The sequence below is a fragment of the Exophiala viscosa genome, assembly GCF_022695815.1.
Source record: "Exophiala viscosa unplaced genomic scaffold EDD37scaffold_1, whole genome shotgun sequence".
Taxonomy (NCBI): Eukaryota; Fungi; Ascomycota; class Eurotiomycetes; order Chaetothyriales; family Herpotrichiellaceae; genus Exophiala; species Exophiala viscosa.
The window spans coordinates 3483407-3509235 of record NW_026944353.1 but is presented as its reverse complement, the minus strand read 5'-3'; the positions used below and the strand labels follow the sequence as shown (position 1 = coordinate 3509235).

Here is a 25829-nt window from a genome sequence, read left to right as displayed (position 1 = left end):
GCCCTATTCATCACCGGCTCAAATCGGCCGCATACCCATATACGGCCATGTCCAACGATGGCCAGCACCTTAACGAAGACTACTCGAAGTACAGCACAACCGACCTGATCAATCGCATATCGGGCCTCGAAGAGAAACTCCGCGAACATAATGCGCAACTCGCGGCGCTGACGTCGAAGTCGAAGTCGACACACACGCCCTCACCAGCACCGTCACGACCGCGCACACCGTCCCCCAAGCGGCAGGCCCGCCCCTTTGACCCATCTCTCTACTCGTCGCGACATATAGCATTGAGATTCGCATATTTGGGCGGTCGGTACAATGGGTTCGAACATGCGAATGGGAATGTCACGCCCATGCCGACGATCGAGGAGGTGTTGTGGAAAGCACTGCGGAAATCAAGGCTCATTAGCCCCGAGATCCCAGACGGTGTGGACGGCTCGATGGAAGTGCTGTGGCCCGCGGGGGCGCGCATGCAGAGATACACTAAGGACGATGCACCGGGAAAAGTACGACTGGATTTGAATTGGGAGGGGTGCCAGTACTCTAAATGCGGGAGGACCGACAGAGGGGTCAGCGCGTTCGGGCAGGTTGTTGGGGTTAGAGTACGGAGTAATCGGCCTCTGCCTAAGCAGGAAACAGAAACACAACAAAATGGACATGTATTGGCGGACACTGCGAATGTGGACGAAAATATGGACGCGGACGATGATATGCCTGGCATTGAAGTGGACGATCTGGACGAGGACACATATGCGAAACCCTGGGATTCTGTCAAAGACGAGTTGTCATACGTGTCTATTCTGAATGCTATTTTGCCGCCGGATATTAGGGTGTTGGCTTGGTGTCCTGATCCGCCGCCAACGTTTGACGCGAGATTCTCGTGCCGTGAAAGACGGTATAAATACTTCTTTACGAATCCTGCATTCTGTCCTGTGCCGGGACCGCCGGGGATGAAGTTCGCAGCCGGGAAATCGAGGCAGATGAGAGAAGGGTGGCTGGATATCGACAAGATGAGGGAGGCGGCGAAGAAGTTGGAGGGGTTACATGATTTTCGACATCTGTGCAAGATTGATGCGAGTAAGCAGATGCCCAGCTGTGAGAGGAGGATCACGTTTGCGGATGTGGTTGAGTTTGGAGACGTTGGCACAGCGTTCTCAGAGCAAGAAGGTTTGAGTCAGTTTGCGGGCAAGTCTTTGACACAATCGCTGTTTGGGCAGACAGGGTTGTCTTCGACGGCCGGACCGAAGGTATATACTTTCTGCGTTCACGGAAATGCGTTTCTGTGGCATCAAGTCCGGTGTATGGTAGCTGTTCTGTTCCTTGTGGGCCAGGGACTCGAGGAACCGAGCATTGTCGATGAAATGCTCGATATCAACACGACGCCCCGCAGACCGACGTACGAGATGGCGGATGATGCGCCGCTGGTGTTATGGGACTGTATATTCCCTGCCGATGATGGTGACATTGTCGATTCTCTGAATTGGCTCTATGCTGGCGACGAAGCCAATGTTCGGAGTGGTCTGACAACCAAAGGTGATGGTAAATTCGGGCCGGGAGGCGTCGTCGAGGAGCTGTGGAGCATATGGCACGAGGCCCAGATGCAGGAGATCTTGGCCGGCAGCCTGCTTGACCTGGCCATCCATCAGGGCGATGGTAATGCGTTGCGGAAAGGCGTGCAGATCAATACTCCAAGGGGACCAAGTCATAGCCAGAAAGTTTTTCAGGGTGGAAATGAGGCCAAGAGTCATGGACGCTATGTGCCTATCATGCAGAGACCGAGGATGGATTCTTTGGAGGCTGTCAACGCGAAATGGGCAAAGAGCCGGAAGGCGAGGCTCGATGTCGAGGGATACGAAAACACAGATTGAGGCAATCTGTTCCTGGGACAAGCTTCATCGAATGCCTGAGTACAAACATTTCCGCGCGCCTCTCCAGACTTCCTCGAGGATCTCGCGTCTGGGTAGCAGATTCTATGCTCGGATGGTTAGCTTTCGAATGATTCGTACCTGAGATCAACTGCACGAATTGTCACATACTGGAAAGACTACCACAACCTCAGTGGCTCCTTCAACGATGACGGCCAGATAGAACCTGACTCCCAAACCCTTGAACGCTTCGTGGATAACTATGTCTTGGATCTGTGTTGTCGGAATGAATGTCGTCGTCGGCCCAGCGAAGAAGTAGGGCGAGCTTGTGCTGGTTTGAATGCCCAAAGATTGGAGCACTAGGAGTGATTCCTCTACCGAGCGTGTTAGTTGTGTATGATGCTATGTAGCAGCAAGAGGTGCACAGAGGGTACCTACCGACATAGTCCCTCCTTAAGCACAGGTAAACCACAAGCAGACTGAGAGGCACAAGCATCCACCATTCTAGACGCTCGGCGACCAATTTGACTAGGCTGCTGCCCAAAGTAAACTTCAAACAGAAATCAACATAGCTGTGGAGGACGCTGAAGCTGAATGTCCGCTGAGCTTTGGCTAGATTGGCAAGAAAGGTGTAGTAGACAAGCATGATACGACAGGCATGGCGGAGCGAAATAAGGAGTCGAGATCTGAGCTTTGAGGTGTCTTGTCGACGTGTAGCGACGGCAAAGGACACGGTCGTTGGGCTTGGGAGATGTACTTCCAGATACTGGGCCTTGCCAGTGAGCATCGTTGTATTTCTGTATTGAGGAAGGTATGGTGTTCCTCGTCGTGAGGCCCAAATGAAGACCTCAATCTCCGTACTTGAGGCTGATCAGTGATCCCCGGAGGCTGTACTCCATACTCCGTGCTTTTTGGGGAGCAGCAGGTTGGTTACGCGCCTTGATGAATTGATGGGGGGTCACAGCCGGAGTTGTCCCGGCCGCCGCTGGATTTTCTCTGGCCTTGCACGGCGAGATGATTTGACCTGACACAGCCTCACCACAACGTGAGCGACTGCAAACATATTTCAAGATGGCCGATGAACAGCGTGAGACTGTCACCTCATCCTCCCCTACTACCAATACTGACAGGAAAGAGCGAGAACGTGGCAGTGGCGAGGGTCGCAGACGGAGCAGAAGCAGGTCTCCTCGTCGAGACAGAGACAAGCGCGAAGATCGATCTCGGCGCAAAGACACAGGATTCAAATGGAAGGAGAAGCGACGGGAGGAGGACGACTCTCGGGGCAACCGTGATGCAGGACTACAGCGAGGATACCGTGATCATTACCGGCCCAAATCAAGATCCCGTTCTCCACCTCCTCGAAGACGATCTCCAAGAAGAGATAACATGGAGAGCGACCGACCCGAGAGACCTCGCGATGACGCGGAGAGAAAAGAGAAGAAGGAGAAAAGGGAAAAAAAGCCTGCGCCTGCAGTGCCCACACAACCTATGATCATTGTCTATGTCAATGACAGGTTGGGCACGAAAAAGGCTATACCTTGCTTTGCAACAGACCCAATAAGTAAGTTCATTTCATGCCACACAATACTGAGTATGCTGACAATTGTTGCAGAGGACTTTAAAGTCATTGTTGCCTCGATGATCGGCCGACAACCTCACGAAATCCTCCTCAAAAGACAAGGCGAGAGACCATTCAAAGATCAACTCACTTTACAAGACTATGGTGTCAGCAACAACGTACAGCTGGATCTGGAAGTCGACACCGGTGATTGAACGCAGCAACGTGATGGAAGAACACTGGAAAGGCAGATGACAGGGCTCGAAGACGCCTTGCTTGTATCAAATACCAGATCATCCACGGGTTATCTTTACGGCATATCATTCGAAATCGCTATGTTGCACCAGAATTATCAAACCCAATGCAATCGGGCGCTTCTGAGGAGAATGTACAGTACTTTGAGCACAAGGCTGAGGCTGCAGTGACGCCATTTGGGAAATTCACCTGCAGGTCAAAGAAATGGGGAAGGTGGGGCGCGTCAAAAGATTCTTGAGAGCAAATCCATCTTGGGTCACTGCGTCTGTGTAGACTCATATTCACTTTTTTGTTATGTCGACAAGAAGAAGAATACTGCCTCCATGCCTGGCTGCTCAGGCACAACCTCCCTTTTCAATATACAAATGAACTCCTAGCCTTTATCTCCTGAGAAACCTTCCCTCACGCTCGCGTCAATCTTCATCCCGTTCCTATCTGCGACCGACCAGCAAAACCCTTGCTTTCCTCTGATACCACAAGCCACCATGGTTCGCAATATCGTGGTCCTTGGGGGGTCCTCCCATCCTGCTTTGACGCAGACCATATGTGAAATGCTCGGCGTTGAGCAAGGACAAGCGCTTTTTTCAAAGTTCGCAGTCGGAGAAACGCGCGTCGAGATAGGTGAATCAGTCCGGGGTAAAGATGTCTACATCATACAGTCGGGCGGTGGACCGGTGAACGACCACTTCATCGAGCTTCTCATTGCCATATCAGCCTGCAAGACCGCTTCCGCCAAAAAGGTGACCGCAGTTCTTCCTCTATTCCCCTACTCTCGCCAATCGGATGTCCCTTACAATAAGACCGGTGCACCTTTGATCAAAGCGTCAAACATCACCAGCAAGCTTGTTCCAGATGGCAATGGATACACTTTCGACAGTATTCCACCAACCCCACATCCGGAGAAGCACGACGGCCAGGGGTTGACAAATGGACATACACTCAGCAGAATGACATCAAAGTCACAGCTTGATGAAGTGGAAAACAGTCCTACCAACCAAGCACGTTTCAGTCAGTATCGCGAGCCCAACACCCAGTCGCCCAACAAGAAACGTCGAGACTCAGCCGCCTCATTGACCAACGGTGTTGTAACGAACGACTTCGCCTCAGCGCCTAAGCAGGACCCTACAGAGACTTTCAAGCCTCGCCCTGGCTACCGACAATGGGTTGCACAGGCAGGGACTCTAGTGGCAGACCTTCTCACCTGCGCTGGTGCAGACCACGTTATTACCATGGACTTGCACGATCCTCAGTACCAAGGGTTCTTTGACATTCCGGTCGACAATCTCTACGGTCGACCTCTGCTAAAGAAGTATATCCAGCAAAACATTCCCGACTACAAGAACGGCGTCATTGTTAGTCCGGATGCCGGTGGTGCCAAACGAGCAACTGCGATCGCTGACGCTTTGGGCATTGAGTTTGCTCTCATTCACAAAGAGAGGAGACCTACCAAGATCACCGATAGGCAGAATGCTACCATGATGTTGGTAGGAGATGTGACTGGAAGACTGGCCATTTTGATTGATGATTTGGCCGACACCAGCAATACAATCACACGAGCAGCTAAGCTGTTGAAGAAAGAAGGCGCCAGCAAAGTCTACGCCTTAGTCACGCATGGGGTTTTGAGTGGTGACGCGATCGACAGAATCAATGCCAGTGCCCTTGACAAAGTGATAGTCACGAACTCTGTCGACCAGGCCGAGCATCGCAAACGATGTCCTAAGCTTGAAGTCCTCGAGGTTGGACATGTCTTTGCCGAGGTGAGTGATGATCAAAGATGCAGCCTCCGAAGCAGATTCATACTGACCATTTTTCTTTAGGCTATTCGACGTGTTCACTATGGAGAGAGTATCAGCGTCCTCTTCCAGTACGACTAGATCGAGCCAACAAATCATCAACAAAGCCCAACGTGCGACGGTGCTGTGTTATGAGCACCGGAAATCACGGAAATCTCACGACATGAATCGACTTGAGCACAAAGGTTTCACACGAAGTACGACGCTCTTCCCAATACAAACAAGTCCATGTAAACAAAATCGTGCAAGTGGTCAGCACATCGCAGACTTTATCCGATGGCATCCTATGGTACACCTCCAATAGGGGGCATCGAGGCGAGGAAATCTGAAAACAGATAATACCAGCGGCAAGACCAGAGAAGTTCCTTGAACCAAGTGCTGGAAAGGTCTTCGAACTCATGGCGTTTGTATGGCAGAGTGTGCCAATGAAATTACAATACTCTTCCATCATCCCGGAGCATTAATTTCTGATCCAATGTTCTCCAACTCTGAGCTTTTCCACTGAATGATCCATTTGTCCAACACCATCGCTAGATGCGTACACGCCATATGCAACGGAAATTGACATCAACCTTCCCATTTAAGTTGCTCATAATACTCCTTCCCATTATCAAGTGCAGAAGCATGGCCTGCCCACAACGCTTGCGGTGTATTGCCTTCTTCCGTCGGCGCATGAGGACCCTCTAACCTATATTTGAAGACACATCTCCTGCCAGGCATAAAAGCTATATCCAGTAACTGCAACACGACCGGTGCGTCCTCACCATACTTTTCTATGATGAGCTTCTGGATGTCAAAAATTCTCTCGGCTAGGCTGGCCGCGATTCGCGAGTCCCAGAAGCCTTCGCGACGGTAACAGGTCTTGAGAAGTTGAATAGCCCTGTTTCGCACGGCCATATCTCCACCCCGAGTCGCGATGAGGAAAAGCGTGGGAACGACTCCCATGGCAAGCGAGAAAGTGGGACGAACCACCCGAGCAGGCTTGGGCTGTGCACTGCTGGTACTATCGGCAGGCGTGACTGGAGAAGTGACGAGCTGGGACGTTTGCTGGATAAAGTCTTCCGCAAGGTCGAGGGCGAGCCAGAAGTCAGAAGTGTATTCCTTGAGAACCTTCTCGTCGGCCACTTCGATTCGGCGGAGAAATGCTGTCAGCAGCGCTTGATACAACTTGAGCAGCAGTGCTGTCGGCGGCGGAGGTCTAGGAACTGGTGTTGTTTCTTCAGACGACGTCGATCCAGGGCTAGAGCTCTCGAACTCGCTCACAAGCAATGTGAAGGCAGCAGACCACCTGGTGGAGTACTCTTTGATCTTGACGTACTCCAGCATCAATTGGTTGCCGATATCCTCAGCGATGGGTCCCTTCATGGCAAGGCTGTCGGCTTGTTCCGCCCATTCGAACAGATCAGTCAACATCAATTCCATATGCAACATGGCCTGTTCGAACGAAGTGAACTTATCGGGCATAGATGGACGGCCCTGCATCAACGCCGGTCTTGGACCATGGAAGTTCGGATCTCCCAGTTCGAGGATCTGGCGGCCCGTCGCGGTGAAGAAGCGTACAAGTTCATCTCGAGGTACACGCGCATGTCTGGGTCCGACTAGGCCGATGCTGCGCTGCTCCTCGGCAAGCATCTTCATGCCGGAGATGGCATGGTTGCACGCGGTATGATAGTGGCCCTGGAGACTCTCGAAGGCGGAGAACAGGGCACTCGTGACCAGCGCTGAATCAAAGTTCTGGCCGCCTGGTGACCGGTTGAGCCGTACGACTTCTCGTATAGCCTTGCCGTAATGATCTAGCGCAAAGTTAATCCCGCGTGTGGGCGCAAAGTGATCGACCCCGGCGTAGTGCTCGTGCATGCTACTCAGGGCGATCAGCGCGTGCCGCACCGAGACCTCGTGTTGTGCCAACGGCAAAATGCTGGATAGCCAGAAGTCCGTGTGGAAGCCGCCTGCCAGCTCCAGAGCGGTGCGATCCTGAAAGTAGGACAGCGAGCGGCGTTCTGACCAATCGAGATCGGGATCGCCAGAGAGTAAGTGGCTGCCACCGTGTGGGGTGTAGACTACGAATTTGAAGGGCTCGCCGGATCCTGGACTATTTGCGTAGCCTTCGCATGCTCGGCCTGCTTTGATGCACCGGGCGCATCGAGGGCGGCCTTCGTCGCACTTGACGTGTCGGCGTCTGCGATGGCGTATGGTCAGAAGACGATCCCCTTTCGTGGCGCACAACAATGGCGAAAAGGAGGGATGGAGACGGGACGGTGGACTTACTTGCAGGTGATGCAGCCTGTCCGGACCTTGTGCGTGCCTATGCGAATCATGGCGATGGATTCATTCCTTCCGTAAGGATGGGCTCCCATGCAAATGGATAACGGGAGCTTGTTTCCGAGGTTTGTGCTTTGTTGTGATTCAGATGAGAAGTTCGAGGTAAAACGCCATCAGAAAACAACATGTCGGGCCTGGCAGAGCAGGAGACCGTTTGGACTTTGGAATGTTCGCTCAGCACTTTGCGCTACAGCTTCACAGCATGGAGATCTTCAAAACATCTGCCGCTGCGCCCCCATCACATTATTTCCGCATACCTGAGGGAAGCTGAAAGGCTTGGAGCCTGGAAAGCGTACAACGAGACATGCAGTATTGAACTTTGTCATCAACAAGGCCCCCAATGCTAGCCAAAGAAGGTTAGACGATACGAGCACTCCAGATCTTCGTCCCCACAAGCAAGGCTGAGATGCGCATCGCTAAGCCTCGTTTGTATCTGAAAATTGGGCTGAGGATCGCTACGGCCGAAGTGCTTCTGTGGGGAGAAGCACTACTATGTCGAGTGTCGTCGTCGACCCGAGGTCTTCATCGTGGACCCCAATCAATGACACTGAGGAGGTTTTCCTCGAGAAATGACAGAGTCCTCGCTTCGCCTCACAGATTGAGAAGGCACGCCAAAGGGCTGCAAAGAAAGCATTGACATGGTGACGCCTGCCACCTCTTACAACAACAAAGCCACAAATGCCCAAGCCTGACAAATCGACGGCCGTGGTAAGCCATTACCACATTCATACTATTGCAGTCTAAAACGACGGGAAGGATCCGTACATATTTGATAATTCGGAAACGTCGTCCGATTCCTGACGTCGCTGACCTCAACAAGTAGAGTACAGAGGTTAAGAAGGGGGAGTCTTTGGCAACGTCAAGATTATCACCAGTCAGCATGACCCGTCATGCCCGTCTTAATGTAAACAGCTAGCAAACAGGGCTCGGGCGCGACGGAGAAGATAACCCAAGTTGCTCTCCCGTGTGGTACCGCTTCCCGCGGCACTGGTATCGTTGAGCCGCTGTACCCTGGAGTTATGCATGTCTGTAACCTTGGGATCATTGCGGAATGGCATCGTACATATACAGTTTTGGTTTGGCTTTGTTTGAGCAGGCGCTAGGAGCAAGACTACCATCAGTCGAAAGTCGAGATGATCACTAACTTAGTGCGGAGACTGGCGGTGCTGAGTCACGACGGCATGAGGGCAAGGTCTCGTAGACGGCCTGGAATCTATGGCCTCTGAAGGTTTCTGCAGCACTAGATGCGCTTTCGACACTCAACCGGCCGTAACAATGAATTGTCAATGTGCCGGGGCAAACCATTGCTGGGTAAGAGGTATTGCGAGGCGCATAGGATGAATCCATCGCTCCGGGAGCAAGTTGACCATTACTCCTTGACAGCGCATGTTTGACTGGCGACACAATCACCAGAATCTGAATGAATGGGTGGGAACAACAATCATGAATCGTACTCGTATCTTTCAGGCCACCACGTAATGGAGTACTATCAAGCATAGACGTGCAGTTTGGCCGCTTGACTAAGCCCCCAGGGAAATGCTTAACGGCGGTCCCTCGTTAAGGCTAACCTGATCTGTAGGTAAAGCTCCCCTGTGGAAGATTCGGTCAGCCCTTGACGTGGCCTGCCGAACTTCTCAGCTTCCACTCCTCACTCACCATATCTAGTTGCCTCGCCCATCCGGGGCAGATTTTATCCCCCGACTCGTTGACTCGTATGCGCTAACTCTGTGACTTTGCCATGTGGAAGGCTTGGGTCCGAGGGTACCAATAGACAGACGCGTCGACTGTCCGCACAGCCTTGCTCTTCCGTAACTCTCTTTATTCATGCCTGTTGTCAATTAGCGAAAAGGTAAGGCGTCGTCTAGCATACTCGAACAGGTAAGTCGACGTGCCAGGCAACTATTTACAGCATCTGCAATGCTTCAAGTACACAGGATTGAGAAGCTATATCAATATGCTTCATCTCCTCTGCTTTGCCACCACCCCCATCGACCAAGCAGAGCCAGCATTTCATTCCCAAACCCTGATTTCCCTCCAATACCTTGAGCCAGCACCCTGAAATATCAACAGCATATCTCTATCTATCACTCACAATCACGCAAACATGCCACAATGCGTTGCAGGCACCGGCCCCAACGACGTATGGTCATACTGCCCCTCCCTCGCCGCAGCAATCCTCTTCGCCGTCCTCTTCGGCATCACCAGCACAGCACACATCACCCAAGCATTCCTCTACCGCAAGCCCTTCGCATGGGTTCTGAGCATGGGCGCCCTCTGGGAGACAGGAGGCTACATTGTCCGCATCATATCCATCTACAACCCGTTGACCAGCGGCATCTACACGGGTCAACTCCTCCTGATCCTCCTCGCCCCTCTCTGGATCAACGCCTACATCTACATGCTCCTAGGACGCATGATCCACTTCTTCTTGGAGAGTGACCGCGTCTTCAAGATCAAAGCACGCCTCATCACGAGAATGTTCGTCTGCTTCGACATCACGGCGTTCCTGATTCAAGCTACCGGAGGCACGATGACCGGCCCTGGCTCCTCCAACTCCACACAGAAGCTCGGTCTTGACATCTACACCGCAGGCGTGGGCGTCCAACTAGGGTTTTTGGTCATCTTCGTCTCTCTAGCCATCGGTTTCCAGCAGAAGCTCAAGAACCATTCCCGATCGCCAAACGATATCGAGAGCACCACACGTCTTGCAACATACAATGGATCACCGAACAGAATGCCATCTCCATCTCCGTTACCCGCAATGCCAGACGCCGGTCTCGCCAGACCTTTACTTCGCACGCTGTACATCGTCATGACGCTCATCATCCTCCGAAATCTGTACAGACTTATCGAGTTCGCTATGGGTGCTAACTCGCCGACCGTCACGCACGAATGGTTCGCTTATGTCTTCGACGCGGTGCCCATGTTCTGCGCTCTCGCCGTCTTGAATGTCTGGAATCCCGGGAAATTGTTGCAGGGTCCGGGCTCTGATTTCTCCGGACAAGACAAGGAAAGGAAACAGGCCAAAAAGGACAAGAAGGTGGCTAAGAAGCAGGAGAGGCAGGACAAGAAAGAAATGAAGAAGATGAGCAAGCTTGGTCTGGGCAAAGGGCCTACTTACGAGCCTGTGAACAATTAAGGTCAGGCCGTTTTCACAAAAAGCGGCATCGTCTGATACGGAGGACATCGACGATATAATTTCGAGTTCGAGCAGGTTCATAAGAGTGGGTGCCTTCACACCACAAGACATAGGTTCCATACGATAGTGCTGATGAGCTTCACCACCGTCAAGAGTCAAAGCTATATTGTTGTGTGTGAAGGACTGCAGGTTGACAGCAAGCGACTGCTTTTGCGTGCACAAAGCCATATAGCAGGCGAAAAGATGTATTACATAGACTATGAAATGCTGCACCAGGAAACACTGCGCTGAAACCTAATCAATTTCGCAACAGATCCCTTATCGGCAGCAGAGATGGCCGGTCCCGCATCGACATAAACCAGTGTCTCTTCCGGTAGTCGTCGTGATAACCCGGAATACTCCTCGCCAAATCTGAATCCCACTGCTTAAAGGCTCCCTCATACTCATTTGCTAGTTTCGGATCTGGGACAGCTCGTTGGTTAAGCCGACAATGTAGGTTTCTCGGTTCAAAGTGCTAACCTGAACGCCTTTGTCTCAGCGCAGACATAAGGCCTCCTTCGTTGGTAAGCTGATCGTCAAGCCGTTCAGCTCTCGCCACAGAACGTTTCAACTATTTATTCTCGGCCGTCGCTATAGCCCATGACAACGTAGGACTGTCCAACTCTTCCGGGAATTCGCCGCGGTGGTATAGTGGTTTCTTTCGAAGCTCAGGCTTTTCGATCCTGCCATTCCTCGAGACCCTGGAATATCTGACAACTTCCAGTTTGGGATCCTGACGGGCGGATAGCAGGTAGTGCCCTGTAAGCTTCTCATCGGTGACATCTTCATCGAGATAGCCTTGTTTGACAGAATCCCGGCCGAAGTTTTTGTCCCAGTAATCTCGCTTCACCGTATCTCGAAGGTGTTTGGGGATCACACAAGAGTCGATCTGTGGTCCGAGTGAGCGTTGCTTGCGAGGACGTTCGACTTGATCCGGGACTGGAGTTGGTCTCCGTTCGATCTTTTTGGGGTTTGTGCTTGGTGCCCGCTTGATTCTTTTTGGAACTTGAAATGATGCCCGGTGGACCTCCTCTGATACCGTGGCTGGATCACGTTCGATCATGTCTGAGACCCTGAGCGCTTTGCGTTTCACAGGATCCTCCTGTATGGATAATTGTAAGTCCAATGGGGTTGTGGGTGATGCCCTGTCGACCTGATCCGGAACCGCAGGTGATTCCCGTTTGACTTTCTCTAGTATCTTAGGTGTTTCTAGCTCACCCGGATCCTCCTGCACGAATGAGCGTATTTCCAGTGGGATCTTGCATGTTTCTTCTTCAGCCTGGTCCTCCTGCTTGAATGTTTGTGACTCCAACGCAAGGTGGTGGTCTTCTGCTTGTGGGCTGCGAGCATGTCCCTGGCTTGATTCAAAGACTCTCGTGACAAATTTCCAGGGACTGTTTGGTGACTCCCTCCGAAATCTGAGCTTTGGCAGTTTCCCGAAGTGAGGGTTGATACGCATGGTTGCGGTGTAGCAAATTGAGATGAAGAGATGGTTTTGCGTTCCGAAAGGCGGATCGAGAATGGCTTCGTTGCGGAATGTAGATAATGAAGCAGCTAAGAGTATCGTAGCAGTAAATATGGCTCAAATGAATGAAGGAAAGCCAGTGAGTTTATGTCGATGTGTGAAAGTTTAGAGATGCAGGATTCTCAAGTTGAGAGAGGTGATCGAAGAGCTTTCGAAGAGGCAACCACGATCTGAGAAGTAGGACAAAATTGTGAAGAAACCCAACGACAATATCGGACCTGCCTCACAATTGGCATGCTTAAAGTTCAGGGAAGTCGTGGTTGAAATCGATGCTCATTAGACCTGTGGCTATCATACTGGCAAGGCCTTCAGGACTCCCTCTACCGAACGCCGTGCTGCTCAATTGATGAGATTTGTTGTACACTCTTCTTCTTAAAACACGCTGATATAACTGCCGATCCTCTCTTTTTGGTTCTGAGCGATACATTCGGCAATCCAGGTGATATTTCGAATCTCCTGCAGCAATCGTTAGTTTCTTAATCTCTGAGTAATGTTGTCAAACAAACCTGTTCTCTTAGTTTGACCCAAGCATATATTATAGCGTGGGTAAATTGCCGTGTGAAGACCAACTTAGAAAGCTCCATTTCCTTCTGGTAGAACATGTCCTCCAAAGACTTGGACTCGTTCCCCATGCCTCCTGACATGTTACCACCGCCAACACCACCACCCTGCTGGTTGAACCCAACTTCGTCGAAGAATCGCTTGTAATCCCCAACACCACTGACGGCGAGGCCTACACCTTCCAGGTCCTCGGCTCTCGAGAGCATCAACATGCCTTCGGGGTACAGTTTGCCGAACTCAGGATACAGCTTCCTCCGCTGTTCCTTTGTCAACTCCGTTCCGAAAGAGTTGATCGTGATGTTGATGGCCCGTCTGTCTGACTCGAATTCAAGGATCTCGGACATGACTTCGCCAGTAGGTGTTAGTGCCATCTCCGGGTCGTTGTTAACAAAGTGATAGAAGTCTTCTAGATAGTTCTTGTACAGCGTGTTCCGCACAATTTCGATATTGAGCTCGTCCAAATCTTGGTGACTGAGACTGCCTTTGAAATATGGAGCCAGCGGTGTTTCGATGAGCACGGAGTTGTATAGTTCTTCAATGTTGGTGGCCACGCAGAGTACCGGCATGGTCTCAAACCAACCCAGCGGATGACATCTCTCCAACAACTCCTTTGTATCACGTTCGTGAAGAGTACCGGTGATCAAGAGTGCGACATTGTCGATCATGTAAGAGTATGTGAGGTATTCCATGAACTTGGCTAATGATCCCGTCGCCTGCCCTTGAAGGTATCTGAAATCTGCGACCAGTTTCTCGGTAGTCTTGCTTGCGAGCGCGGAGGTTGATGGATTTGGAGGGAGTGATGACAAGGTCTCGCCGTAGGCAGGGCCCAGCTGTGTCTTGACATCGTCGATCGTTTCACATTGCGTGAGCTGTGTTTCGTCAACAATATGCAATCTGTCGAATTAGAGGACATCATACATTGCTATAGTTCGTGCTCGTCAACAGTGTGTTTCGGTACCCTCGCACTATGCCCTCCAGATAGCCTCCGTTGACGTTGAACAGAAGACCTGGAGCAAGTTGTCAGTAACTATGATGTCGTCGATTTTAAGGGCGCCGCATACCCTCCATGTTTATATCCTTTGGAGTTGCAGAGCTTCGACTAACAATGTAGCTTTCGGGTGGCGCTTGTAACAGGTTGGACAATTGCTATGAACGATAAAAAGGCCAGAAGCGTTGAATGATGTCCTCGACGGCTACCTGTAGGCATGGCGAACTGGAACTGGTCCCTAGCAAGCTGCGGCCCGCCCGCCACACCTGCCCTTTCTGAAGACTTGGCGCAAGGTGGGTCTGGAAAAATGCAAGCTGCTTCTGATTTTTTGGAGATGGAAACGAGATTCGCTCGCAAGACCTTTTTAATTGTATACAATAACGCCTCGCTACCGGCGCCCACTGCGCAAATATCAATATGACACTTCTTATCCTTACCGAGACGGCCGCCGGCTATGCACTGCTCAAAGCAAAAGACAAGAAGCTCCTCAAACGTGACGATCTAGCTTCCGAGTTGGGCTCTATCGAAAATGTTACCTCTTTGCTCAAACTGAAGGAGTTCCAGAAGTTTGACAGTGCGGCGGCGGCACTCGAAGAAGCAGCAGCTATTGTGGAGGGCAAAGTCACACCTAAATTGTCTGCCTTGTTGGACACTCTCAAGGATGAGAAGAAGATCTCCCTGGCGGTTGCAGACCCAAAGCTGGGCAATGCGATCGGAAAAATCCCAGGTCTCGAGATCAAAGCTGTCGCCGACTCCACCACCGCCGAGCTCTACCGAGCCATTCGAGAACACTTGCCCTCTCTGATCCCGGGTTTGATGCCGGATGATGTCAAGACGATGTCCTTGGGTCTCTCACATTCGCTTGCACGACACAAACTGAAATTCTCACCGGACAAGATCGATGTGATGATCGTCCAAGCAATAGGGCTGCTGGACGATCTGGACAAAGAGCTGAACACATACTCCATGAGAGTAAAAGAGTGGTATGGGTGGCATTTTCCAGAAATGGCAAAGATCCTCAACGACAACCTCGCCTATGCCAAAGTCGTGTTGAAGATGGGTATGCGCACAAACTTTGAGAACTGCGATCTTGCCGATATCCTCCCCGAAGAGATTGAGGCAGCCGTCAAGGCAGCCGCAGACAGGTCTATGGGCACAGAGATCACGGATGAAGATCTTGAGAACATACAGATGTTGGCGGAGCAAGTGGTGGCATTCACGGAGTACAGGACGCAACTGTCGAGCTACCTGACAGCACGAATGACTGCAATTGCTCCAAACTTGACCACCCTCGTGGGCGAGCTTGTTGGTGCTCGGCTTATTGCACACGCAGGAAGCTTGTTGAATCTCTCAAAGAGCCCGGCAAGTACAATTCAAATACTCGGAGCCGAAAAGGCGCTCTTCCGAGCACTGAAGACGAAACACGACACTCCCAAATATGGTCTCATTTACCATGCTTCTCTGATTGGCCAGGCATCAGGAAAGAACAAGGGCAAGATGGCCAGAATACTCGCTGCTAAGGCAGCTCTTGGTCTGAGAGTCGACGCACTACAAGATTGGGGTGACGACGAAGCCAACATCCCGGAGGACGAGAAAGCTGCTCTTGGCTTGGGAGCACGTGCCAATCTCGAGCGCAAGCTTGCGGCTATGGAGGGCAAGCCCCTCAAGCCCAGAGGAGTGGCCATTGGCCCGAATGGAACGCCAGCAACAGCGCAACCCAAGAAGTGGGAGATCAAGGAAGCTCGGAAATACAATCCGGACGCTGATGGGCTCGCCGGTGACGAGGCACCTGCCAAGGAGAAGAAGTCGAAGAAGGAAAAGAAACTCATCGAAGAGATCTCCGAGGACAAGACGATGGCAGATGGTGATGACGACGAGGACGAGTCCGAGTCGCAACCCGATGAGTCCATAGATTCGGATGAGGTTGCCGCCATCGTGCCATCAAAGGTCAACGGCATCAATGGAGCATCTGACAAGACTGCCAAGAAAGCGGCAAAGGACCGGAAACATGCAGAAAAAGCTGCTCGCAAGGACGGCAAGAAAGAAAAGAAGGGAGACAAGGAGGCCGCGAACGAGGAGACCAAGTTGGAAGCTTTGGCCGCGCAATGTGGTCTTAGTGTTGAGCGATACAAGAGGAAGCTTGAGCGGGGCGAAATTCAGTTCAGCGAAGACGGTGTACCGACTGCGATCTCGAAGAAGGATATCAAGAAGGCCAAGAAGTCAGCAGAGAAGTCAGCAGCCAATGGTGACTCGGAAGGAAACAAGAAGCGGAAGCGGACAGAGGATGAGACTGAGACTGAGCCGTCAAAATCGGAAACGAAAAAGAAGCGGAAAGAGAAGTCGTAATCCATTTTGACGGTTTTGTTCGTTCCTGCTGTTGTTTTTAGCATCGTCTTCTTCTGCATGGCGTCGGATTTGGTGTTTGGGTGCTGGATGATGAAAAGGGTTCAGGAGGAAGGTGTACCACTTCAGAGGGCGTAGTCAACTCTCTGCAAGCCGAGTCTTTGTACATGTGCGGCGCCAACTAATGCTTGCATGTCGTCTCAATGAATCAATGTACTTGTACTAGACTCTTATAATCTAATCGTTCTCTGCGGAGCACTCATGACTGTCCGGCCTTTCTCCGGCGAAATAATTTTACAGATGCATTCTCCGCAGAAAGTTTCTCCAACGCGAAGTCCAGCTTCACACACTGTTGCATGTCGCATGCGTGGGCGGTATGAGCCATGTTGTTGCACCTCCTGGAGCCTCCAAAGTTTTCGTGATCCTTCTTGCCTGCAGTAAGCAGGCCTCAGAAACTCAGGCAAAGTTCAAGGACCGCAACTGCTGGCACTCTGCGCAGCGACAAAATGAAGGTTGGTCAACCTAGGCTGCGCTGGCGAGAGCGGGATCCGCGATCTGCTCTCTCAATCATGAGACTGACTGTCCACCGCATTGTCTAGGTGCTCGATCCTCAGTCGGCCATACTTACAAACTCGGAAGTCCATCGCTTCCTTGCGAGCAATCCGCCGCGAGAGACGGCCAAGAAGGTCGGGTCCTACCAGCCTGTGAATCTCAAGAACTACCAGCGAGTCCGGGACGATGTATGACATACTCATTATGGCCCTTGGAGGAATCTACTAAAACAGCCGCAGCTCCAACACTATGTCACAACCACCGTACCATATATTGAGACCTTCCCACCTCCCGAGACTTTTGTCAAAGCGGTAGTACCAAGACTTCGGTCATTAGGTGTCACGAAAACCGAGGCTCTTGTCCTGATCAACCTAGGAGTTGGACTGCCTAGGAATCAGCCTGCTGAAAAAGAGGCAGAAACAAATGGAGACGCTGAAGAACCAAACGAAGAAGGAGCAGAAGATGCTCAAGAGGAGCCAGATGACCGACAACTCTTATCCTTGGTGATCGAAGAAGTTGACGACAGGTTCTCTGGTGAGCAAGGCGAGGATAAAATCCAGAAAGTCATAGAGACAATGCGCTCAGAGTTCGACAAGGCCAAAGCGACAACGAATGGAACAAATGGCTCCAAGGCATCGTGAACTTGGAAATCTACCTGGCTCTGTTCTCTGAAAAAAGTCACATTTATGGTGGCTGCGGTCCATCATTACTGTTCCCGCAGGTCATGACCGGACCGGTCCCATCATGGAAGCGACACGCTCATTCTCCAGTGCCGGATCCTCATCTACTCATTCTGGCAACATTGGGCAAGGGTACGGACTCGTTGTCCATTCAGATGCCTCCGACCCTGCACATGTATTACACCATGCATCTTGAGGAGGGCGTGTCCCTGAACGTGGTCAAAGTCCGAAGGCCCATCAGGAAACGACAGGCATTCTGTTGAGGTACACCGTGCATGAGTCTGCAGGGGCGAATTGCCAGTCACCGCGTTTTTGCGCCCGCCCCAAACGCCACGTCTCTCAGCCTTATTTGGATGATATGCGCCTTCGAGAACAAGTGCCAGATGATCTTGTGCACTGTCGTCCAAGTCTGAGATTTAGTACAACTGGTGAACAGAGATTGGTCTGCGCTACACCCGTGCACACCCATACCCACCCCTCTTGTTGGTGTGGTCGACACGGCTGAAAGGTTCACGTCTCCAGAGGTTGAATCTATTTCTGGCATGCATTTGCCTTGCAGGAGGAAATGCATTTCGACCCCAAATGTGGGGTCTCAGCTTTACATTATCACCAAAAGCCACGGCCTCCTTTTGAATCGGGGTGACATACTGTGCTTACCACAGTACGCCTTGTTGCACCTGACACAAGGGGCCAGTCGCACCAATGGGTTTCGAACAGAACCGTAGCCATGGGCTTTGTGTCCAGCCTGACCACCACCGCTAGAAGAGACAACGCTTGATAAAGCATTTCTTCTACTGTTTTTACGATAACTTAGCTGAATGAGTTACATCCATGAATCTAGCTCATAAGGCTGACCTGAGAGCATGGACCTCCTGAAGTGACTGACTCCAATATTGGTGGACCGTGGAGATCTTGGAGGTCCCAAGTAACGAACGAGTCAAGGGTCTTTTTGACACTTGGACCTCCGCCTTCGTTCCAGTTCCACACTATCAAATCTCCACATCCATACGGAGAACTCTTTTCATCCCTTGATGCCAACCTCATCCCGTTTCAGATGTGTGGAACGCTCTCGCCTTATTTCATACGAGGCTCTTTCAGCTCGGTTGCTGTATGGAGCACTATGTGATAATCGCCTTATCGCTTAATCTATGTTTCTTATTTGTACGGAGTATCTCCGACAAGATCCTCCAATCGCACTGGTCATTCTTGGCCAGTGCCTGACAAGGCGATGAAGCCCCAAAAGGGTTTCCTCCAAGACAGATTGCCAATGCGCCGTGCCTTCTTAAACGAGTTTCGATGGGAACAAAACCCAATATCAGCTGAGGCCAGCATCGAACAGGAAAGGATCAAGGCCTTCATGATCACCAGGGCTGCCGGACGCACTGATCCTTGGCCTACGGAAATTATTCGCTCGTGCACTTTTGATATATGCGCATGGAACTTGCCACGTTCCACATGTTCGTCCAGTATCGTTTAAAGTCCCAGTGTCCACCTGAAGGCCATCGCTTTCCTTCGAGTCTTGCATTCAAACATCTCTTGCGTCGTCCATTCTGCCTTCATACCCTTTCAAGCACCATTCACCACAATGGAGCAGCAACAGTACAAACAGGAGCCCTTCGTGGCCGAAAAGCCCGCCATGGGCTCTCCTGCTCCAGGCGGCCCAAACGGTGTTTTCAATGGTCAGCCTCAAGCCTCAGCGTACCCTCAAGGCCACATCGCTCCGGGAGCTCCTGGGAGATGGACATTTGGCCTCTTCGACTGTTGCTCGCCCGTGGACACATGTGAGTAAAAGTTGAACGATAGCATCCCTATCAGAGCACAAGGCTGACTCTCCATGTCAGGCTGCCTGGGCTGTTGGTGCCCTTGTATATTGTACGGCAAGACCTATGCTAGGGAGCATGGAGATCCCGATGCCAGCGGCGTGAATACCTCGGTACGTCTCTTTCTGTTCCTCTGTTTCTGCTTTTCTCTGCATATGGACTCTTGCTGACAGTACCGTATTGAACAGTGTATGGCTTGGTACGCAGCCTCGTGCTTCGGCGCTGCATGTATTCTTCAATTCATGAACCGAGGCCAAATCCGGGAGAAATACGGCATCGAGGGCGGCTCCTTTGGCGATTTCTGTGCTTCGTGGTGCTGTGGCTGCTGCACACTGATTCAGGAGGATAAAGAGTCGATTGTCCGGTTGACTGGAACCGATCCCAAGACCAAGGAACGGTATATCTCGCCAGGGCAGATGTCCTATCCATAGGTGAATGTTGCTAGAGCGCAGTGATGGGTGTGTGGCGTTCAAGGGCAGTGTAAGTCAACTGCCAACGTGTTCCAATGACTTGAGTATTCACTTGACAGCCCAAGTACAGGAGTTACATATTATTCACTTCAGGCATGTTTTTCGATATCGTACGTTGGGCATCTTTTGACTTCTGTCTTCTTTCTTGACACTTTCTTTTCGTCACGAGATTATCATTCGTCCTTTCTTCCACTCCCGAATTGTTGATATCAAGAATCCCCTCAAGATCAACGCGTAACTTCCTTGCCTTCTCACAATCGTTGGCTTCCTGCGAAGATGATACCTCCCGAAGCTGTTGTGGACAGCGACCCTCCGTGAGTTCACCGTACACACGAAATAGTAACAATCCTTGTTGGTGAGTCGAAGCAAAAGTTTGTGGCGGACGAAAATCTTTTATGTGCAGCCTCCAAATTCTTTCGCGCAGCTCTGCACAAGAAATGGGACAAAGGTCAAGTGAAGACAGTTGAGCTGGGAGAGGAGACAATCGCCGTGTTCAACGTCTTCATTGACTGGCTCAACTCGGGGCACTTCGACACCACGACCTGGTCGGGGCCACGCACGGGAATCGAATGGCACCCAGACGACTTCTGGCTGAAGGTGTATTCGTTTGCCGATCGTCTGATCATTCCTGGACTGCAGCTGCAAGCCCTTAAGCAAATTACCAGCATTTTCAACTCTCTTCTGCCTACGATCCCTAGCGTCGACTGCATCCAAGCTTCGTTCCAACAGGATGGGTTGAAGATCATACAGGAACACCTCATCGGACACGTGGTCTACTGGATGCCTAAGTCGGAACAACCTGACATCTGGGTCGGCCTTTTCTCCGTGCACCCAGATTTTACTTTGGGAGTGGCCAGCAACCTCGTAGCCGCAGCTGTAAGGGAAATCGACTATACACATCCTTCAGACGAGGAAGGCTTTGCGGCAAAACAAGGACTGAACGTTGCCGAACTGGCAGGGGAAGCACGAATTGCAGATGAGAAGCTGGATCAGGACAAGATGTCAAAAGTACTAGGTATGCCTTCTGTGTCATCAGCAGGAGCTACGATCTGTGGCTCACATATAGCAGGTCTTGCACAAATCAAACACAAGAACAAGGACGCGTCCTTCGGCCTGCACCATCTTCCAGTTGATCCATACGCACACTGGTCTGCTCCCGGCGTTGCCCCGAGGAGAAAACGGTGATGGTGTGCATCACGCTCGTTACGCTTCACGATCAAACACCTCGAAACGTCTTGACTTTCGTCTCGTTCTCCCCTCGTGGGTTGGCATGGTATGAAGCTTACTGTTGGGCATCAATGGATTTGCCGATGACAGACACAGTCTATGGCTTTGAGCTGTGTCCTTCACCCACGAAATTGCGCTGGACATTCAGATAGCATGGCATACGAAGATCATTGTTGAGATGAACCATGGCGAGGACACGATTGATTGTACTATCATTTGATTAATCCATCACACAGTGTTTGTGCTTGACTGATTGTCTATTCCAACATTCACTCCTTCGCCATTGTCTCCTCTTGCCTCGTCTAAATACGAGCCTCACCCTCGCGCTCATTCCATGATACCACATGCTTCTGAAAAGGTTTGTCAATTGTCACTTATTTCCTCACTTGACTGACAAACACTATAGGGACCTCCCTCGTCCATTCACTTCATGCATCTACTGTCACTCTTTTGCCGCGTCACCTCGCCCTCTTATTCACCTTTCCCTTCACATGCGGCACTTGCCTCATTGTCACTCTCCCCTCCCAGTGCAGGTCCTGTCCTATAAATATTTCCTTCTCCCACGCCAACTTCCTCTCTTAACTTCCTCTCTTCCTCTTTCCTTCTCATACACCCTTCCTTCATTCCTCCAGTCCTGTCAAAATCTCAGTGCCGCACAATCATCATGGTTCTGGGTATGCTCGCTCCCATTGAGCCACCTCAGGGCGATTACGGCACTGAGGTGGTCACTGTTATCGTCGGTACAGAACGCAAAGAGTTCACCATACACAGTGAACTTTTATTCACCGCCGTCCCCGTGTTCCGCGACTACCTCGAGGAAGGCTCCAGCCACCGGCTTCCTTCTGCGCTCAATGCTATTCGAGTCGAGGGCGGTGATTGGAATTCCTGCGACGGATGCAAGAAAATTGTTCTCCCACACGAAGATCCATTGTTGTTCTCGCTCTTCCGCGACTGGATTTATTCTGGACGCATTCCCGACAACATCTCTCGGTACATGAAGGCAGGACATGAATCCTACCCGGACTTGTTCTGGTGGCGAGTATTGCAACTTGGTGAGAAACTCCGAACTGGTAGTTTGCCTGGGCTTGCTGTGGGTGAACTTGAGAAACTGTTCTCTCCAGAAAAGCCAAGTATTCCGAGTGACCACTTCATCAGAAGTGTATTCGATGAGCCGTCAGCAAAGTGGAACTGCATGAGGCAGTACATCGTCCGCCATGTCGCGTTCTGGGTGGAAAAGAGCGCAGACCGTAACGCCTGGCATCGACTCCTCAACATTCACAAGAACGTCGCTTCTGGACTTGCTTCAGCTCTCATGCAGAAGAAGACCTACCATCCACAGGGAACATGGGGACAATCGATCTGCTCGGACCTCTGCTATCACGGACTGATGTATGAGTATGAGGTGGATACAGCATACAGTGGCATCGAGGAGAGCTGCTATCTCTCAGAGAATCGTACCTTCCACCTCAGTGAGTCTTCTGATTCAATCATTTGCCTCCGCCAACACTGACACAACGCAGCTCATGCCCGATTGATTGACGACAATGCATTCAAGGTGGCTCGGAGCGAAGCGGATGGTAATCCTGCTGAGCCATGCGTGATTGATCCAGATTATGAGTCAGTATGCGTAGATCAGTCCCACTGGGAGCCCGAGGAGTCATCAAGCACTGAACGATCGGTCATCGCAACTCCGACACAGTCGACCATCCCCGAACCGCCAACTGAGGCCGCTCCGCCAATTCCATCACAAGCGGCTCCATCGCCAATCATCACTTCTTCGATCAGTGGTCAGCATGTGAACACTCAGCACCCCCAAGACTTCGTCAATGATGTTGGCGGTTCAAACCATGCTGATCTCGTGGCGAAGTTCAGTGCTTGGCTCCTCAATGAGGCATCAGGCCAGACTGGCATCAAGGGTCACGACAGCCAACGGACCGCTTCGAACTTCAAGCGTGCAGGGAACGTAGCATATCTTCCGCCGATCAGCAATGCTGCCAATTTCAACAGCCACAATGAGCCGACACGCACTGGTGCAGTCAACAACGGTCGGGCAAGCCACAGCGGACTTGATGCTCCCAACTATTGCCACTGTCCTTATGACAACTGTCCTTATGACAGATGTCCTTATTACGGCCTGGATGTGGTCGATCCCGAAACACCTGGCACATGCATCGGCTGCGGTCGTGAAGCCCACTACACTGACAAGCTGGCACTGGCAGATGGATTAGGACCACGGCAGCAGCACAATGAGGCTGGCGAAACTTGGGGAGACTCAATCGATACAGACCTTGGCGACTGGACTAACACTGGTGGCAATCGAAAGGTTCGGAGAACATACGGGGATGCATGGTGAACGAACAGCAACAGTGCTGAACAAGTGGCGACACTACTGGGGGTGAGGAGCAGATAATTCACGATCAATCTGCAGCTCAGAATGGGCGTCTGGAGTCGAGGCAGACTGGAGAAGTGGCAGACGAAGACCTTTCTATGTGCATGTACGGATCAACGGCGACAGTTTCGCGCCTACTCACCAGTCTCAGATCGAAGAGTCTGCTCCTCCATAGCATTATTGAATAACAGTCTATTGGAAAATAAAGTTGCTGAGGTTTTTGTCCTCAACATGGCTGATTCATTTCTGTGCTTGTCGCTCAAAGAGGAGTAGGTAAATGTGGGTCTCGACAACTGCGGAGACGGACCGATATCGCCTTTGTTCCCTTATCGTTATCATTATCAATAGTCCCTCCGCATGCACCACAAGGTCCTCATAACACCCAGCCCCGTTGCAGCCTGCGACTCCTTTGCCTGAATACTATCATTACCCTCTTGTCCTCAGACCTTGCATCGCCGCAGACTTTCATCATGGGCAACTCACAATCATCCGGAAGGGTCAATGAGCCCGCTGTTAAGCAGATCCTCGCCCAACAACTCGCCAATCTCCGCACAGGCGATAAGATCAGACAACTCGAAGTCGAGAAAGAGTACATTCACGTCGACGCCGAGAAGGGCATCCCACACTCCTACTCTACTGATCCCACACTATCCGTCAAGGCAGCCGAGTCCTGGGAGAAAGAACTGCTCGCCGACCCCAAGAACCGACTGGCACTCAACGCTCTCCTCTCCAATGATCTACGCTCCGTTATCACGAACAAGGTCGCTACCCTGACCGATACGCAGACATTCAATGTCAAGATACCGCTCGAAGGCTCCCCAGTCACAAACCAACGGTCTTCCGGAAGATGTTGGCTCTTCGCGACCACGAACGTGCTGCGAGTAGCGATCATGAAGAAATACAACCTCAAAGAATTCGAGTTGAGCCAGGCATATCTGTTCTTCTGGGACAAACTCGAGAAGGCCAATTGGTTCCTCGAGCAGATCGTCGACACCGCAGGCGAAGACCTGGACAGCAGGATCGTTCAGGAATTGCTGGGCGCACCTGTCAACGACGGTGGTCAGTGGGATATGGCAGCTAACCTCGTAGCAAAGTATGGTCTGGTGAGTAGTCCCTGTTACCACGCCCGTCTCTTATGTAATCTAACGATTATGTCTAGCTGCCCCAGAAACTCTACCCCGACTCATACAATGCCATGAACTCATCCTCCATGGGCTCTATCCTGACCACTAAACTGCGTGAAGACGGCCTCATCCTGCGCCAAATGCTCAATAACCCTTCTATCAAGAGATCCTCCATCGTCGCCGCGAAGGCCAAGATGATGCAAGAAGTCCACGCCGTGCTGACGCTCATGCTCGGCCCGCCACCCAAGCCCGACGAGAAATTCACATGGGAATACTACGATGCCAACGACAAGTACCACAAAGTGGTCAAGACGCCGGTGGAGTTGGCCTCGGACCTGTCGAGCCCGAGCATTGTGCGTACCCTGAATGCTAACGTCAGCGAATTGTTCAGTCTGGTCAATGATCCCAGGAACAAGTACAACCAGCTCATGACCGTCGAGAGACTGGGCAACGTCGTCGGTGGCCGGCCTGTGACGTACGTTAACGTCGATATGACGACCATGAAGAAAGCTGCAATCGCCATGTTGCGGGCCGGCTTGCCTGTGTTCTTTGGTAGTGACGTCGGCAAGTTCTCGAACAGCACTTCCGGCATCATGGACCCCGCGCTGTACGACTATGGTCTTGCCTTCAATATCAACCTCGGCATGAGCAAGAGTCAGAGGCTGAAGGTGCGCGAGTCGGCTATGACGCACGCTATGGTCCTGACGGCGGTGCAAGTCGAAGACGGAAAGAGCGTGCGCTGGCGTGTCATGAACTCCTGGGGTGAGGGTCCTGGAGAGAAAGGATACTTTGTCATGACGGATAAATGGATGGATGAGTTTGTGTACCAAGTCGTGGTTGACCCAGGCTTCGTCGGTAAGGAGATCAAGGACGTCCTCAAGACAGAGCCTCTGGTCCTGCCGCGATGGGATCCAATGGGTGCGTTGGCTTAGGTTGGATTTGAGGAAGACTTGGATACTTACCGGCTTGGGCATTTGGGTTCAGGTTATAACGACAGCCATGGAGTGGACATGAAGTTTCGTAGCGTTAGCGATGTAGTTGCATGAATACAACGACCTTTTTCCAAAGACCTCATCACTCCTGTGGCCACGGAATGTCTCATTTGAATAGTCCTGGGCAGAGTTCTTGAACGTCGAAGCTCAGTATACATTGTGCAGTAACATCGGCTAAGAGAAT

General features: G+C 51.5%; 14 protein-coding genes across 14 annotated transcripts; 10 read left to right on the top strand and 4 right to left on the bottom strand.

Moving 5' to 3' along the window:
* Positions 1-47: 47 nt before the first annotated feature.
* On the top strand, positions 48-1871 carry EDD37DRAFT_604627 (pseudouridine synthase; the record flags this gene model as incomplete). Its single annotated transcript, XM_062814754.1, has 1 exon — positions 48-1871. The coding sequence occupies one exon, from the start codon at positions 48-50 to the stop codon at positions 1869-1871; it is 1824 nt and encodes a 607-aa protein (XP_062675638.1).
* A 24-nt stretch (positions 1872-1895) lies between these two features.
* EDD37DRAFT_645492 (phosphatidylinositol glycan, class H) lies at positions 1896-2655 on the bottom strand (the record flags this gene model as incomplete). Its single annotated transcript, XM_062817635.1, has 3 exons — positions 1896-1973; positions 2040-2242; positions 2307-2655. 3 exons carry the CDS (start codon positions 2653-2655, stop codon positions 1896-1898), a joined length of 630 nt encoding a protein of 209 aa, XP_062675637.1.
* Positions 2656-2939: 284 nt separating this feature from the next.
* EDD37DRAFT_671492 (ubiquitin-related domain-containing protein) lies at positions 2940-4063 on the top strand (the record flags this gene model as incomplete). The annotated part of the gene is made up of 2 exons (XM_062819413.1): positions 2940-3429; positions 3481-4063. 2 exons carry the CDS (start codon positions 2940-2942, stop codon positions 3639-3641), a joined length of 651 nt encoding a protein of 216 aa, XP_062675636.1. The 3' UTR covers positions 3642-4063.
* Positions 3905-5798, top strand: EDD37DRAFT_66785 (ribose-phosphate pyrophosphokinase). The gene is made up of 2 exons (XM_062819308.1): positions 3905-5438; positions 5499-5798. Exons 1-2 carry the CDS (start codon positions 4167-4169, stop codon positions 5553-5555), a joined length of 1329 nt encoding a protein of 442 aa, XP_062675635.1. The 5' UTR covers positions 3905-4166; the 3' UTR covers positions 5556-5798.
* Positions 5770-8140, bottom strand: EDD37DRAFT_66872 (uncharacterized protein). The gene is made up of 2 exons (XM_062819330.1): positions 7743-8140; positions 5770-7653 (listed from the first exon to the last, which is right to left on the bottom strand). Exons 1-2 carry the CDS (start codon positions 7829-7831, stop codon positions 6042-6044), a joined length of 1701 nt encoding a protein of 566 aa, XP_062675634.1. The 5' UTR covers positions 7832-8140; the 3' UTR covers positions 5770-6041.
* Position 8141: 1 nt separating this feature from the next.
* Positions 8142-8564, top strand: EDD37DRAFT_66776 (uncharacterized protein). Its single transcript, XM_062819304.1, has one exon. It carries the CDS (start codon positions 8203-8205, stop codon positions 8431-8433), a length of 231 nt encoding a protein of 76 aa, XP_062675633.1. The 5' UTR covers positions 8142-8202; the 3' UTR covers positions 8434-8564.
* A 1075-nt stretch (positions 8565-9639) lies between these two features.
* EDD37DRAFT_661656 (RTA1 like protein-domain-containing protein) lies at positions 9640-11160 on the top strand. The gene has a single exon (XM_062819142.1). The coding sequence runs from the start codon at positions 9901-9903 to the stop codon at positions 10933-10935; it is 1035 nt and encodes a 344-aa protein (XP_062675632.1). The 5' UTR covers positions 9640-9900; the 3' UTR covers positions 10936-11160.
* A 165-nt stretch (positions 11161-11325) lies between these two features.
* EDD37DRAFT_66714 (uncharacterized protein) lies at positions 11326-12652 on the bottom strand. Its single transcript, XM_062819292.1, has 2 exons — positions 11455-12652; positions 11326-11397 (listed from the first exon to the last, which is right to left on the bottom strand). The coding sequence occupies exon 1, from the start codon at positions 12431-12433 to the stop codon at positions 11546-11548; it is 888 nt and encodes a 295-aa protein (XP_062675631.1). The 5' UTR covers positions 12434-12652; the 3' UTR covers positions 11326-11397; positions 11455-11545.
* EDD37DRAFT_66713 (V-type proton ATPase subunit D) lies at positions 12653-14258 on the bottom strand. Its single transcript, XM_062819291.1, has 4 exons — positions 14122-14258; positions 13979-14067; positions 13006-13929; positions 12653-12955 (listed from the first exon to the last, which is right to left on the bottom strand). Exons 1-4 carry the CDS (start codon positions 14126-14128, stop codon positions 12872-12874), a joined length of 1104 nt encoding a protein of 367 aa, XP_062675630.1. The 5' UTR covers positions 14129-14258; the 3' UTR covers positions 12653-12871.
* A 142-nt stretch (positions 14259-14400) lies between these two features.
* EDD37DRAFT_617745 (uncharacterized protein) lies at positions 14401-16693 on the top strand. The gene has a single exon (XM_062815761.1). The coding sequence runs from the start codon at positions 14466-14468 to the stop codon at positions 16392-16394; it is 1929 nt and encodes a 642-aa protein (XP_062675629.1). The 5' UTR covers positions 14401-14465; the 3' UTR covers positions 16395-16693.
* Positions 16694-16720: 27 nt separating this feature from the next.
* EDD37DRAFT_66645 (uncharacterized protein) lies at positions 16721-17754 on the top strand. Its single transcript, XM_062819269.1, has 3 exons — positions 16721-16903; positions 16991-17131; positions 17183-17754. Exons 1-3 carry the CDS (start codon positions 16898-16900, stop codon positions 17582-17584), a joined length of 549 nt encoding a protein of 182 aa, XP_062675628.1. The 5' UTR covers positions 16721-16897; the 3' UTR covers positions 17585-17754.
* Positions 17755-18938: 1184 nt separating this feature from the next.
* On the top strand, positions 18939-20036 carry EDD37DRAFT_66698 (PLAC8 family-domain-containing protein). The gene is made up of 4 exons (XM_062819285.1): positions 18939-19404; positions 19465-19556; positions 19632-19923; positions 19973-20036. Exons 1-3 carry the CDS (start codon positions 19209-19211, stop codon positions 19872-19874), a joined length of 531 nt encoding a protein of 176 aa, XP_062675627.1. The 5' UTR covers positions 18939-19208; the 3' UTR covers positions 19875-19923; positions 19973-20036.
* Positions 20037-21381: 1345 nt separating this feature from the next.
* On the top strand, positions 21382-23719 carry EDD37DRAFT_617738 (uncharacterized protein). The gene is made up of 2 exons (XM_062815760.1): positions 21382-22609; positions 22661-23719. Exons 1-2 carry the CDS (start codon positions 21805-21807, stop codon positions 23491-23493), a joined length of 1638 nt encoding a protein of 545 aa, XP_062675626.1. The 5' UTR covers positions 21382-21804; the 3' UTR covers positions 23494-23719.
* An 82-nt stretch (positions 23720-23801) lies between these two features.
* Positions 23802-25612, top strand: EDD37DRAFT_66438 (bleomycin hydrolase). Its single transcript, XM_062819225.1, has 2 exons — positions 23802-24632; positions 24689-25612. Exons 1-2 carry the CDS (start codon positions 24000-24002, stop codon positions 25583-25585), a joined length of 1530 nt encoding a protein of 509 aa, XP_062675625.1. The 5' UTR covers positions 23802-23999; the 3' UTR covers positions 25586-25612.
* The last annotated feature ends 217 nt before the right edge of the window (positions 25613-25829 follow it).

Excerpts from the sequence above, each read along its gene's own strand:
- EDD37DRAFT_66785 (XM_062819308.1), top strand. The coding sequence starts at position 4,167 with ATGGTTCGCAATATCGTGGTCCTTGGGGGGTCCTCCCATCCTGCTTTG. Across the intron at positions 5,439-5,498 it reads TTGGACATGTCTTTGCCGAG|GCTATTCGACGTGTTCACTA; the intron begins GTGAGTGATGAT and ends ATTTTTCTTTAG.
- EDD37DRAFT_66872 (XM_062819330.1), bottom strand. The coding sequence starts at position 7,831 with ATGGGAGCCCATCCTTACGGAAGGAATGAATCCATCGCCATGATTCGC. Across the intron at positions 7,654-7,742 it reads ACAGGCTGCATCACCTGCAA|ACGCCGACACGTCAAGTGCG; the intron begins GTAAGTCCACCG and ends ACGCCATCGCAG.
- EDD37DRAFT_66776 (XM_062819304.1), top strand. The coding sequence starts at position 8,203 with ATGCGCATCGCTAAGCCTCGTTTGTATCTGAAAATTGGGCTGAGGATC.
- EDD37DRAFT_661656 (XM_062819142.1), top strand. The coding sequence starts at position 9,901 with ATGCCACAATGCGTTGCAGGCACCGGCCCCAACGACGTATGGTCATAC.
- EDD37DRAFT_66714 (XM_062819292.1), bottom strand. The coding sequence starts at position 12,433 with ATGCGTATCAACCCTCACTTCGGGAAACTGCCAAAGCTCAGATTTCGG.
- EDD37DRAFT_66713 (XM_062819291.1), bottom strand. Across the intron at positions 13,930-13,978 it reads CGAGCACGAACTATAGCAAT|CTCACGCAATGTGAAACGAT; the intron begins GTATGATGTCCT and ends GACGAAACACAG. Across the intron at positions 12,956-13,005 it reads GGGTCAAACTAAGAGAACAG|GAGATTCGAAATATCACCTG; the intron begins GTTTGTTTGACA and ends CGATTGCTGCAG.
- EDD37DRAFT_617745 (XM_062815761.1), top strand. The coding sequence starts at position 14,466 with ATGACACTTCTTATCCTTACCGAGACGGCCGCCGGCTATGCACTGCTC.
- EDD37DRAFT_66645 (XM_062819269.1), top strand. Across the intron at positions 17,132-17,182 it reads ACCAGCGAGTCCGGGACGAT|CTCCAACACTATGTCACAAC; the intron begins GTATGACATACT and ends AAACAGCCGCAG.
- EDD37DRAFT_66698 (XM_062819285.1), top strand. The coding sequence starts at position 19,209 with ATGGAGCAGCAACAGTACAAACAGGAGCCCTTCGTGGCCGAAAAGCCC. Across the intron at positions 19,405-19,464 it reads TTGCTCGCCCGTGGACACAT|GCTGCCTGGGCTGTTGGTGC; the intron begins GTGAGTAAAAGT and ends TCTCCATGTCAG. Across the intron at positions 19,557-19,631 it reads CCAGCGGCGTGAATACCTCG|TGTATGGCTTGGTACGCAGC; the intron begins GTACGTCTCTTT and ends CGTATTGAACAG.
- EDD37DRAFT_617738 (XM_062815760.1), top strand. The coding sequence starts at position 21,805 with ATGGTTCTGGGTATGCTCGCTCCCATTGAGCCACCTCAGGGCGATTAC. Across the intron at positions 22,610-22,660 it reads GAATCGTACCTTCCACCTCA|CTCATGCCCGATTGATTGAC; the intron begins GTGAGTCTTCTG and ends GACACAACGCAG.
- EDD37DRAFT_66438 (XM_062819225.1), top strand. The coding sequence starts at position 24,000 with ATGGGCAACTCACAATCATCCGGAAGGGTCAATGAGCCCGCTGTTAAG. Across the intron at positions 24,633-24,688 it reads TCGTAGCAAAGTATGGTCTG|CTGCCCCAGAAACTCTACCC; the intron begins GTGAGTAGTCCC and ends GATTATGTCTAG.